The sequence below is a fragment of the Haliotis rubra genome, unplaced genomic scaffold (genome assembly GCF_003918875.1).
Source record: "Haliotis rubra isolate DU_JTF1 unplaced genomic scaffold, ASM391887v1 Scf425, whole genome shotgun sequence".
Classification (NCBI taxonomy): domain Eukaryota; kingdom Metazoa; phylum Mollusca; class Gastropoda; order Lepetellida; family Haliotidae; genus Haliotis; species Haliotis rubra.
The window spans coordinates 167,874-181,390 of NW_025767108.1; the positions used below are offsets into that span (position 1 = coordinate 167,874).

The window sequence follows — 13,517 nt, forward strand, 5'->3', positions numbered from 1 at the left end:
TGATTGTGAAGAAAAAAATACCGTATATGACCGTCTATAAGACGACCCCATGGAAAAGACGACCCCCAAACTTGACCCTTAAAATCAGTGTCAAAATGGTATGTTTCGTGCATAAGTCGATCCCCCGCGATGGGGTCCTAATCGCGGCAAACACAGACCACAGACAACTGGCCGTTACCAATAATTATAACAAAATTATAAGCGTACAATTGCAAATCAAAAGTGCAATATTTTGTACTTGGGTTTACTTCCCACAAAACGAAGCACCCAGGAGACCAAACCCAGTCAGAGCGTGTGGGTTTGCACTCAAGTGTAATAAAGTCTTTTCATTGGCTGGTTCATTTGCCTATACGCTGAGGGCTCATTGTGTGTGTGTATATAGAGATGATCTGTTTGATTGACATTTTAGAAGTATAGTGAGTAAGAAGAAAGTAAGATTCTTTATGGATAGGGGCGGTTGGGTAGCCTAGTGGTTAAAGCGTTGGCTCGTCACGCCGAAGACCCGGGTTCGATTCCCCACATGGGTACAATGTGTGAAGCCCATTTCTGGTGTCCCCGCCGTGATGTTGCTGGAATATTGCTAAAAGCGGCGTAAAACCAAACTCAGTCAGTCAGTCTTTATGGATAACAACTTCTTTTATCGTATATGATGCGACGTTTCAGTATGGATTCTTATACCGTTGTCAAGCAAGAATGACAACCGTGTAAGAGTCCATACCGAAACGTCGCATCATATACAATAAAAGAAGTTGTTATCCATAAATGTATATAGAGATGTTGGGTTTTGTAAATACATGCTCTCTGCATTTGCATTCGATCCAATCAACAAATACTGAGATGGTGAACTACTGCGTTGCTGGAAACTGTCGTTCGTCCAAGTACAAAGCAGGACTTGAAACTGACAATCTCTAAAGTTGTTTTGCATTGCATGTGACCTTTAACATAGCCTCTATGGTGTTTGGTCCCACTTGACCATAGCTATCCTATTAAAATGATATGAAGTATACCATTATATCTACCTAAATGCCTTATAGTGTCCCAGATCATGGTATTTTAAGGAAACATAAAGCCCTTTTCCCCTAGATTCAGAGTCAAAAGTCTTTTGTCTCTGTACAGTCCAATTTGCTTCTGAAATTTAAGATATTTACACCTGTTGAACAGTATTATATCTGCCTAAATACCATTTTATAGTATCTTAGATCATGGCTTTTAAAGCAAATGCTTTGGTTAATGTGAAAGTCATTCACCTTTACTCTCAACATTGTGCCTATCACTAGCGTTTGATCTGTACTCAGTCCAACTTGGACATGAGGGTTAAATTGTAGGCCTTGAACAACTGCAGTTTTACTACCCAGTACTGATCCCCCTCAAAGGAGGTCTCAAGAGTTGGCTACAAGATGTACAATTTGTAACTGTTTCACCAGATCTCTGTCCAAATGTGTCTTGAAAGATGTGCAAAACGATGTGGTCATGCATACCCTAGAGTTGACTGTTCCTTCATCATTATTCAAACATATAAGAAGTCAGGATTGCATGCATTGCCAGAAAGAGTCTTGAAGATAGTGATTTACAGTGTAACCATGAAGTTATAGTGATTTTTTGGCATCAAGAGAGAAAATCTACAAAGAAAATTCTTGTGTCATTGACTTTGTACATGACATGCAGGAAGGGTCAATTACGTTGTACATAAAATTTGTGTGTGTGTGGTTGGGCATTCACATTGTACATGCTTCTCCATAAAAATCACCACACACACACACACACCTTGAGCCAAGTTATGACCTGTCCTAATGAACAAGCATGTTTGAAATTAGAGCAGCCATAAAAGGGATCATATATTGAGCAGTTGAAGACGTAACTTTTCGGAAATGTCATGAGTTCACAACGTACAAGAAGGGGGTGAAGGTCACACCTAATCTGGTTTGCCTGCCCGAGAGCGCCACACTTCATGCAGTCGTTAGGTACACTTGGCAAGTATGTTCATGATTTCTGCCGTGCCTTTAAAAAAGCCATTAACTGAGATAAAAACACACCTATCAATTATCAGACAATCCTTTGAACAAATATTTCATGCCAAGGTGATGGTGTATGCCGTCTGCTTAAATAAGCCTACATACGTAAACACAAATCCGCTGACCAAGATAAGCAGTGATTAATCATTGTACGGGTTCTATCCCAGTATGACTACTCCAATACACAAATCGAATGGTTGAGGTTTTCTTATTACTAGCTGTCACCCCTTCCCTGTGACACTTGCACACACACCCACACACCCAATTAATGCCTGGCACCTCTTGCCTATAGACTCAATCAGATTGCGGATGACAGCCTGGGGGATTGTAGCCCACTCAGGCCCAAGGCGGCAGCCAGCTGTTGTAGTGTCTGAGGTTGTGGTCGCACACGTCTATCCAATTCATCCCAAAGATGCTCAATTGGGTTTAAATCGAGGGATCTGGAAGGCCATGGCAGAACATAGATGCTGTTTCCTAGGAAGGCCGTGGTGATGCGTGCTGTATGAGGACGGGCTTTGTCCTGTTGGAAACAGCGTTGACCATGGTGGGTACGATCTCATCGACATAGTGCTGTGCTGTCAAGTTCCCCGTGATGTGCACAAAGTCAGTCCTGGTGTTGTGAGAAATGGCTGACCACATCATGACACTTTCTCCACCAAATCTGTCCACTTCCTGTATGCAATTTGCTGCGAAGTGTTCACCTCTTCCGCGGTAGACACGGGCCCTTCCATCCTGTCTGCAGATCATGAATCGGGATTCATCGCTGAACCATACGTGTCCCCATCGTTTTTGATGCCATACCCTGTGCACTCGAAACCATTGCAGTCGTAGCTGGCGATGCTGCCTAGACAAACGTCTAACAGGACGTCATGGTCACAACCCTGCCTCTCGTAGAGGGTTTCGGAGAGTCCCGTCCAAGATCCTGCGCAGTCCTGGTACTGAGGATGCAGTGGAGGCAGCAGTTGTCACTCCTTTGGCGTAGGTGGCCCAACCGGATGTAGCGGTCTTTGGCAGGAGAGGTGACACGCGGTCTACCGGATCTGAGAAGGTCACGTGTTCATCCCTGCTGCTGGTAGCGATTCCATAGCCTCGATATGGTGCTAGGGGAGACATTAAACATCCTCGCAACCTCTGATCTGCACTTGTCTGTTTGCATTTGTCAAATGGCGATTTTTCAAGGTTACCCATCTGCGTACAAAGTCATCGATTTCCAAACGATTCTTGCGATTAAAAGGCATTTTGTAAGCTCCATAACACAACATGTTCAGCGTTCGTAACACTAAGTTTCCACATATGTAAATTTATAATTCGTTGCTTTCATCACGAGTCCTGGCATTACTAGACGATCATCCAAACAAATATACTACTCGCACTTTGCTAAGGATCACCAAAATTCACAACTTTAATAGTTTACTTAAACGTAAATTTATAATTTGAAATTGTATCCATTTAAAACTGGATAAATAATAATATGGTAACCCCTCTTTAGGCAAACAATCACTTTAATCTAACCTTAAGCACTTGATACATGAGTAACTATAAAAATGGTTTTCATGGCACCAATCAACCATTTTGCAAATCGTCGAACGAGTCATCGAGAAATTAACAATACCCGTCAATAGCAGGTATGGGATCCACAAGATACAGTGACATACTAAAACCTAGGGTTCATGTTTGCATAAAGCTTAGATATTTAAAACAAATTTGTCCCCACATCATAGTTTTCTGTTGAATCCATATTTTCTTCAAACGAGATGTATACTCAGCCCGACGAAATATTTCTTGAATTTTGGCTTTCTGGAGCTTGTCTCGAACTTGCATTCCAAGATAGGCGTAGGTCTCATCTTCCACAAGATGCTCAGTACCTCCCCGACCTTTCTAACTCCACCGATGATCCATCATTCACTATCTTGCCACGTTTCGCATGAAGAGTATTACATTTGTCAAGTCCAAATGTCAAGCTTATACCATTGGAAAAGGACTTGATAAGGAAAACCTGTGTTTTCAAGGCGTCTCCTTTGGCAAGGAGCTCGATGTCATCCCTGTATAGGAGATGAGTAAGCCGTGTTGGGGATCTGTTCTGTAGAGGTCCAGGATGCCTTTATAGAGCAGAACGCTCAAAGGATTATAGACAAACAAAACTGCAAAGACTGAATTTTGGAATATATTTTCTGAATGGGATAGACTCCGAGGTCTGCACATGCCCTTGTGAGTACATCTCCAGTTGAGTCGACCAGCAACTCCATAAAGACCTGAGTAAATGAAGTAGTCGCTCAGGGACTCAATGTAGTCAAGAGACTTCAGAATCCATCCATAAGAGTCGTATGCTTTTTCGGTAGTCAATCCCGCACATGGAGAGGATGCGGTGATATGTTTTAGCCTCTTCCAAAATCATATCGTGTAAGAAGTTGATCTTTGCATCCCAACATCCCTTCCTTGCTCCCCCTGGTTTGTATAAATTTTATTATTGAAAGGGCAGTATGATGACACGAAGTTCGTCAAACACCCTGTGAAGATTTTATAGTGTGTATTTGGGGGTCTCCTTTCTTGGGAAGGTGTATCGTGCAAACTTTGCAGAACCATGGAGGAACATCCCCTGAATCCACGAGATGATTAAAGTTATAAAGTAATGATGTTTGGACACAAAGGAACAGTTTCCAATAACGGTTTTGGTGCCGAATTAGATTTTAACTTTTTAATAACACTTTTCAGGCGTGATCTGGTGTGATGTAACACAAAAGAACCCGGCGCAGTTATTTTCTCATGCATTGCATAATCGTAATCACGGACACATGGCGCCTCAAGGTTACAGTGGCGGGGTACAGACCACAACTGTTTCCAGAACCTTTCATTGGCATCAATGGGAGGCCGTTTGTCATGATTTCTGTGCACTTAAGATCATTGTAGGTTTAAGGGCACAACAGCCGTTTATCATGTTCACCATCGCCCTTTTTTGAGTTATCTGTAAAAGTGTTTTCATTATGATTAAACAGTTTATACCATTTTTTCTTTCAGCCCCAAACTTTATTTTTGCCTTTAAGTAATCAGCAATATGGAGAAATATCCTTGCTTTCGTTGTTTTGTATTTCAGTTTTAGTTTTCTCCAAATTGCCTTTTGCCATTGGATTCCCTGGTGATTTAAGGGAATCCAGGAAATGTATTTCCTTGTTTCAGTTAGTTTTACTTGAAATCGTTCTTCGTTTGTTGGGTGTTGCTTTCCTTGCGTTAGACGGTTTTTCTTTGGAGACAGTATGGATTTCTTCCAGAGTTCCAGCAGCATATACAATGTACACAACAATTTACTTCATGTAAAGAATTATCATTATTATTATTTCTTTTCATACATTACATACAAGGATTTCAGTTGCAAAAAGAAATGCAGGGGGATAGGGCATCTCCAAAAGCAAACAATTAAAATGATTAATCCTGGAATATGATTTTGTTCATTCTTTGTTTCAACCACAATGTCAAACAGTAATCTTGTATTTTCACTAATGGCTCTCCCAGGTATAAACCCTGTTTCATTTTCACGTACAAGGGAGTCAGAGGTCTTTTGAAAAATTAAATGAGAACTATATATTTTTTATAACGGGCATTTATTAAGTACTTTGTCAACCGTCAACTACGTTCAGTAGTTCTGCTGTATGTTTGTAATGAGTTGTTGCAGAAAACAACAGAAAATGTAGAAATCCGAACGAAAACGTTTAGTACTGGGAATTGTTTAGAAAAGACTCATTGACATTGTCAAAGGTTTAAATTTTCTCTTCCAAGAAATCGGAAAGTGAAGTGACGTTTCGTTGGATTTTTTTGTGCGTGACCACACAAATGGCATCTTTGTGCGTTACATTCAGTCAGACTTCTTGTATATATATACTTCTGAATAATGGGAAACAATCGGGGACATAATTACATGGTCATTAAAAACCATTAGTGGTATTTGTGTTAAGTAAAATCGGTTATGTCCCTTTGTCATTTTCGCCCGATTCCGGTCACTTCCGGGAAATCGATAACAAGATGGCTGAAAAGTGACAACAGAGAACAGGTGGACGATCCATAGGTAATGGTACCTCCAAACATGGTTCACAGTGATTCAAACTTTGTATATGTATTTCAGTGATCGGCACATTTTCACATAAGTTCTTTGGATGCCAGCGGAGGTGGTATTTGGAATTGCAGAATACATAATTTATAAGAAAATCTTGTCAGGTGAATTGTTCGGCCTGCAGTGCAGTTAGATTTAGGTTCGACTGACATTGAACAACTTCGTGCTTCCATGTAGGGCACGGTATAAACCTGATTGTTTATCTAATGCTTATTTTGTAGTTATCACCTCTGCTATCTCAGATAATCTGTGCTACAAGGTACTACGTCCGTCCGTAAATAGGATCCTATTTCATTCAGATCTACTTATGATTCGGGACAATTTATCAAATGTACTGTAGGCTATAGAGTAAACGTTTCGGGCAAGAATATGCTGATATTCTTTTTTGAGTGACAGCATGAATATCCAGAGTCGACTTTACATGAAGGCAGAGAACACCACATTCAGGTGTCATTACTGTGTCTAGTACATTCCCTGATGTGACTGTCTCAACAATATTATGAGAATATGACCATTATTGTGTTTTATAATTCAGCAGGTTTCCTTGTCAGAATGTTGATGTGTGCAGGTCTGCTTGAATTCCCACAGACCCACATTCCCACAGGTGTTTTCACTGCAGAAACTCTGCAAATGTTCTTATGTTTAGCAGCAGTATATGCAAAGAATCTGACGGCATGCCCAGGGATCATTTTTTTCTGAATAACAGTTTGATATGAGTGGGAACAGTGTCCCAACACTGGTGTCCCAACGCGGCAACAGTGTACGAATCAAAAACAAGGTTGTCAGGGGAGGGTATGGGAGGGAGTAGGGCTGGGACGGGTAGGAAAAAATGTAAGAAATACAGAGCTTCTGTCAACTTTCTGAATATTCAATCACAATTGACAGATATTATTACAGAAAACTTGAAAGGATGGCAATAAGACATTGAAACTGGTCTTAGGCTATTTAATTTAAACCTGTTAACTAATATAAAGAGTAACACCATTACTTACATTCCTCATTAAAACACAGAACTGATCGTTCCCGGTGTTACTGTGACTTGACTACTCACTGCGATAAATTATTCGTTAGTAATAACCTCCATTAACCCGACAAAACCAAAGATGTAAATGTGTGAATGAAAAAGACAAGTTATTTATTCAACTTGTAGACAGCTACTGATAATCTAACTGAACCTATAATGTTTTACATGTAGACGTTATGTAAACTTACATGGAATAAAATTTGATTGATGTATTTACTGACTGGAGAATTCTGTACGATATATACAGACAGGCAATCTGTAATGCAACTGAGTTAAGCAACATAGCAAAATGCTTCGCTCCCATCAGAGAAGACTGGTCATTTTGCTCTGTTACGCAACTCAGTTGCATTACAGTTTGCCTATTATACATTACAGAGTACAGACTAATACAGAGCCGTGAATAACTCATTAACTGTATATGAAATATTTATAGGGATTTAATTTTCATACTTCCAGAAGATTATTAAATAAAGCATTGAAATGCTTTTGTTTGAATGTACGGATAAAGAAATTATCTAAATGCTATATTTTCACGTTTAAATGAAAAAACAAACTTCTTTCAATAAAATTCTAAATTTGTATCTAAGTGAACAGGAAGAGAAATTAATGTCAAAGAAAAATATAACAATGTACAGTTAAGATATCTATTGATCCAAACAGAAAAAAGATTGACATTACTGATTTGTTTGAATTTGAAAAGTCACTTTAAGGCAAGGAAACATAAAAAGCCTAGTCAAAGACATTAAGTGAGACTTTTGACATGACTATTACAATAATCTGATCATTGTGAAGACAAACTACATGTAGACACTGCAAAATGAAAAAAGAAACTTCTTTCAATAAAATTCTAAATTTGTATCTATGTGAACAGGAAGAGAAAATAATGTCAAAGAAAAATATAACAATGTACAGTTAAGATATCTATTGATCTAAACAGAAAAAAGATTGACATTACTGATTTGTTTGAATTTGAAAAGTCACTTTAAGGCAAGGAAACATAAAAAGCCTAGTCAAAGACATTAAGTGAGACTTTTGACATGACTATTACAATAATCTGATCATTGTGAAGACAAACTACATGTACTGATGTAGACACTGCAAGTCACTCAGACACTTATTGAGGTTGAGATTTAGTATGGATATATTGTGTTTGATTTATATGATGATAAATTGAAGTTGGTGTGTACCCCTGAATGTGTATTTCTCTGTGCTTGATCAAATATCAGTTTCTGATATTCAAAATTCCAAAAATTGCAATTTCAATATAAAGCTTTAATTTAACATAATTGAAATGCAGTCATTATAGAAATTTGAATGAAATATCCATACAATCATTTTGTTTACCGTGCACTATAAACCTTTACAGATACCAAAAAGGATTTCAGATTTCCACTCTTTTTTTAAATTGTATCTTGAAGATTGTATTATGATATGTAGGTGATTATTGACATAATTTGTCTGTTACTGTCTGTTTTTCAATATCTTGTGTTGCTGTCAAAAATGCCACTAAGTACAGGCAGCCGTAATTCACATGTTGCATACAAGACCTTCACGTTTCGCACTACTGAATTGCATGCATATAGCCTAATCAGCAATAATACAACTAAGATTTCAGGTTCAGATTTATGTGTGATATTTGAACATCTTGGGCAAGACTTAAATTACTGAGTGGGAAATGTCATCAAAACGATCTGAATGGTACAATCAGCTTATCCCACTGCTTTGCTTGAAATGGCTATCAGTTGATTCATTATTGCAGTGTAAGCAATCATAGTCTTCCCTGATATATTATGGAATCACAGAACGAATATGTCAGGACATTACACTAGATACATCATCCTTTAAAGGAAAAGATATGCTAACTGTACTGATGACAGTGATGAGCAGCGTGAACATTTCAGTTAAGGTGAAGGCTATACTGGTTAACTTTCTCCAAGTGTAAAAGTAACATGTACAGCTCACATTTTGTATATACGACTTGCACTGTCAGTGTAATGTTGTACTGTCCAGACCAGGGCTCCTAACGGGTTAGTGAAGGGAAGATAATTTGAAAAAGATTACCCATTGTTTTGCCACCATACCATTCCAGTCATGCTGGTAAATTTGTTGAGGATGCAGCTCCATTGAGTTTTGATAAAGCTTCAGAACTTGAATACAGAGATGAAATTTCCAATTTTATGTCATGGTGTAAAGGTATTTTTCTCTTCTTCAATTTTAAGGATACTAAAGAAACGCTTATTGATTTCAGAAAACAGAAACAATTCTGATTGATAGCAAGGAAATTGAAGCTGTTGATCAGTACAGGTATCTTGGTACTTACGTTGAGTAAAAACAATTTTTTGGGAATAATAATATTGATTGAATCTAGAATAAAGGGCAGCAAAGCTTATATTTCTTGCAGTGTCTTAGGCATTTTATTGTTGACAGGACCATCATGAGTTTGTTTTACAATATATTTCTCCTTGTATTTTGACTTTTACACATTTTATTGGACCTATCTGTTCAGAATAAAACAAACTGTTTTTTGACACTTTGCTTGCTTGGGAACATGTATCACGCCATTATTGTATTCTATTTGCAGATTTGATGCAGCAGAGGTATACTTGGGAAGAATTGAGTTGCAATACACATAGATTGTCTGTGAGAGCAAAATGTCGTAAGTACACTTGCTTTTATCATGTTTAGGACAGTCCTTGGTTATCAAAATAGAAACATATGAGAAGATTTACATGACTGAATAACTTGACTCATTCATATGAGTGATGTCTAAACTCTTCGCACCACAGCAGCTGTCTCAAACACTAAACAATAAGGCTGTTACGATTTACTCGCATAATCGGTGAATCGAACAGAAGCCCTTCATGAATTCAACTCATTATTCGTGGTCACCAGAACCGAATATTAATGAATATTTAAATTTTTTTAAAGGAGTGTGTTTCACTTGAACCCTTATGTCCTTTTTCAAAGTGAGATATGCAATTATGGAATATGTACAAGCCTTGCAACAGCACAAGGCCTGTTAGTTTGCCAAGGCCACACATGGTACTGTCGACCATGGCCTACCTTTAGAATACAGCACCACAAACTTTAAAAATACGTCATAATACCCTTTTATGTAATGTAATGTGATTTTGTTCGAAAGCACGTTCTCGAAACAATGCCCTATGACGCCTGCATGGCAACACGGTTGTCTGGCTCAGCGAGTGCGTATAAGCTCCGCTCACTGGTGTTTCATCTCTACGAGCTATGTCATTGCATAAGCCCAACGATGTTGAGAGTTTCCAGTAGTTGTATACCGGCGGATGCGTAATATTTTGCAAGCACCAGTTTGAATTTTTTTTTTTTCACTTATACGCTCATATTTATTTGTATTACGGGGTGCTGAGGTGTTATGTTTTGTGTATTTTGTATTTTTAAAATTTACATATACATATTTGTCATTCAGTAATTTGCACCATTGCATAGAAAAGTGTTTTATTAGTATTTTATTTTTCGAAGCGGTAATAATGCATTACACTAGACACGCCAGTCATGTTTGTGCCGGTTCGGTCAATGCATTCTATTTATTAGGATTAATTCAAGGGGTTAGGGTTAGGGTTTAGGGTTAGGGTTAGGGACCTAATCCAATATAGTAGGTACATGTCCGGTGGTTCGGTCAATGCATTCTATTTATTAGGATTATTTCAAGGGATTAGGGTTAGGGCTGAGGGTTTAGGGTTAGGGTTAGGGACCTAATCCAATGTAGTAGGTACATGTCCGGTGTAATACGTGAGTACCATTTGTTGTTTTTCCTTTTGCATTTTAATACTTTTTTTCACACAAAAACGGGAAACCAAAAACGTCGAAACTACACTATGAAATGGTTTAATGTAGAAATTTTGGGCTAATGGAAATTGGCCTGGAATTTGCACTCAAGCCTCTTTCACACAACATTTGTTCAGTTATGATTCGAAGGCTAACTCACCCTCGTGCCGTCACTACACATGCTCATGTCTCCCTCGTTCCTTAGTGCGATCCACATTATCCTTACAGTGTTCCCTACATCACTTTTCTGTCACAAAATCACCGATTTATATAAAAGCGCGTCATTCTGACGTCAACAACCCTTTTTAGTTTGAGGCATATCGGCTCATTCCACGCCACACGTGAATTTGTAGATTACGGAATGGGACGAGTGTGCCAAATGGCATCGGGTCCATTCGGCAATAGTCCGTAGCTTAAATCACGAGACACCAAGTCTACCCGTAACCTTCGCAAATGTCCGTGACCTATTCGACTCTTTCCGTTCATTTCCATGATGTCACAGGAATGACTCGATAAATTTGCACATTGTGCAACAGTGTGGACGTAGCTCAGTCGGTTAGCTGTCAAGCTAACAATCCGAAGGTCGCGGGTTCGCGTCCGACGGGTTCTCACAAACTGGTTGCTTGTCTTAATGACACGTGACCTACGGCAGAGATCGTCCTCACGAGAAGTTGTGGTGCTGTATTCTAAAGGTGCTCCTCGACCATAAACTATTACATACCAAATCTGAGTGTCATGAGATCACTGATTATTGCTGTGACAAATTAACACTGTCAACATGGGCGTTCCATATTGTGCATCAATCACTTAACTACAATATTGTATTCATGAATAATTATTCGTATTCGTTACCCAATATTCATGATACATATCATATTCGCCACATAGTGTATTCGTTGCAGCCCTACTAAACAAATGTTTCTTTCCAGTAGGAAGCTGGAAATTACACTATTGTCAATTCCATTTCTGTGTTTTTTATTATACCATCACAATTTCATTCTTGACCAAAACATCTCCAACACAAAATGGACAAGGTGGAGTCTCAAATATATTGTAAAACACAGCAGAGATCTACATGGGTCCTCTGTTTCCAGGCAGAGGCACTTGATTCTTCCACAGCCAAATTATGCGCCATTATTACATTGGAAAATTGATAAGTGGCAAAGAACTATCACCTCCTACTTTGAAATGCTGAATGTACTGCACTCATTATTGCCCTTGACCTGAACCTCCCATATGAGGGCCTCCATCAATTGGTTTGTGGCAGGAGTTATCATATCACCACCACCCAAAGACTCCACCGGGAGAAGCTGGATTGCATTGTTAAGTTATTTACCACCCAAACACGGATGTCCAACAAATTTATGTTGATACAGAGTCAGCAATTTCTCTTGCAAATATCAAGCTTAGGTGATCTTGGAGCACACAAAGACGTTTTGAACAAGCCTGTGACAGCACCTCATTTGCATGAGTGAGTGAGATGGATTTATGCTGCAAAGGATTGCTGCTGCTGATTGTCCATGAACCACATCATTTGGAACCCTTAGTAACCTCACTACTTCACTACTTACCAAAGTAAACACCAACTACAGGAGTAACTACAGGACCAGTAGGGGGATGATTGCTGACATTTGATGGAAATTGGAAACACATAATGTCCATCCACTTGATTCTTTGTTTGTTCTAAAAGGACACACAGTAATTTTCCATCAACAAATAGATATTATCTCCTGACCAGTGGGTTTTATCTGGAAGGTCAAAACTTTGCCTATTTAGAAGCTTTTGGACAACTCTGTCATACAGAACTCTAGGATACAGATCACAGCCGTTTTTTACATTAGTCCCTGTACATAAAACCAATACAAAAATGGGCGTCATTTTGTACATTTGGAAGTTTGCAACAAGGAATATGTATGCTAAAGACTGGGTAGAAGGACGCACACTGATATTTACTATTTCATACCTGATCAAGAAAATATGAGTCAATGGCCATGTGATTTTCTGGTTCTGTCACTCAGGATGCCCATTAAAGTTCTAATCTGTACCGATCTCTGTCAGAACAGCAGGAGCAAGCCTAAGAATATCCATCCAGAGGATGGATGATGGAAAGTTTTCCCAGCCACTGAAGATGGCAAGTCTGGACCTAAATCCAGTTGACTCTTCATAAATCTTTAAGTCAGTTGAAGCTAGGACTCAACACAATGATTAATATAAACAGATACCAGCATCGCTAGTGAAGGTAGTACAGGGTCCAGTGGGCGGCCATTTAGCATCTTTTGTAGAGAATTAGAAGATCATACCAAACGGCCAGTGGATCCTTAAGGTCATCAAAGAGGGATATTGTCTTCAGTTAGCCAAGAGGCCTCCTTGTTGATACATCGAATAGGGCATTGTTATCAGCTCTGGGATCCTGATGTTGGAAAACATCGAGTTCTTACCAGTATGTTACAATCCTTTCAACTAGACGATATCCCAAAGCAACGCATGGCTATGGAATGGGAGTTATCGATGTATTACCAGGATTATTACATCATCCTTTGGAACCTAGGGAAAAAGCACCCTTATCTCATCTTGC

General features: G+C 38.9%; 1 protein-coding gene across 3 annotated transcripts in view; it reads left to right on the plus strand.

The window, feature by feature from the left end:
- The first annotated feature begins 2,262 nt into the window (after positions 1-2,262).
- LOC124288794 (islet cell autoantigen 1-like) overlaps positions 2,263-13,517 on the plus strand; it is a 171,103-nt gene continuing 159,848 nt past the window's right edge. For 2 of the 3 annotated variants that reach the window (XM_046725322.1, XM_046725325.1), the window contains exons 1-2: positions 5,990-6,069; positions 9,720-9,794. In XM_046725322.1, the coding sequence (XP_046581278.1) occupies positions 9,790-9,794 (5 nt within the window). In that variant the 5' untranslated portion in view covers positions 5,990-6,069; positions 9,720-9,789. Of the gene's footprint in view, positions 3,061-5,989; positions 6,070-9,719; positions 9,795-13,517 lie in introns of those variants that run through there. The other variant, XM_046725323.1, reaches the window with a different exon arrangement.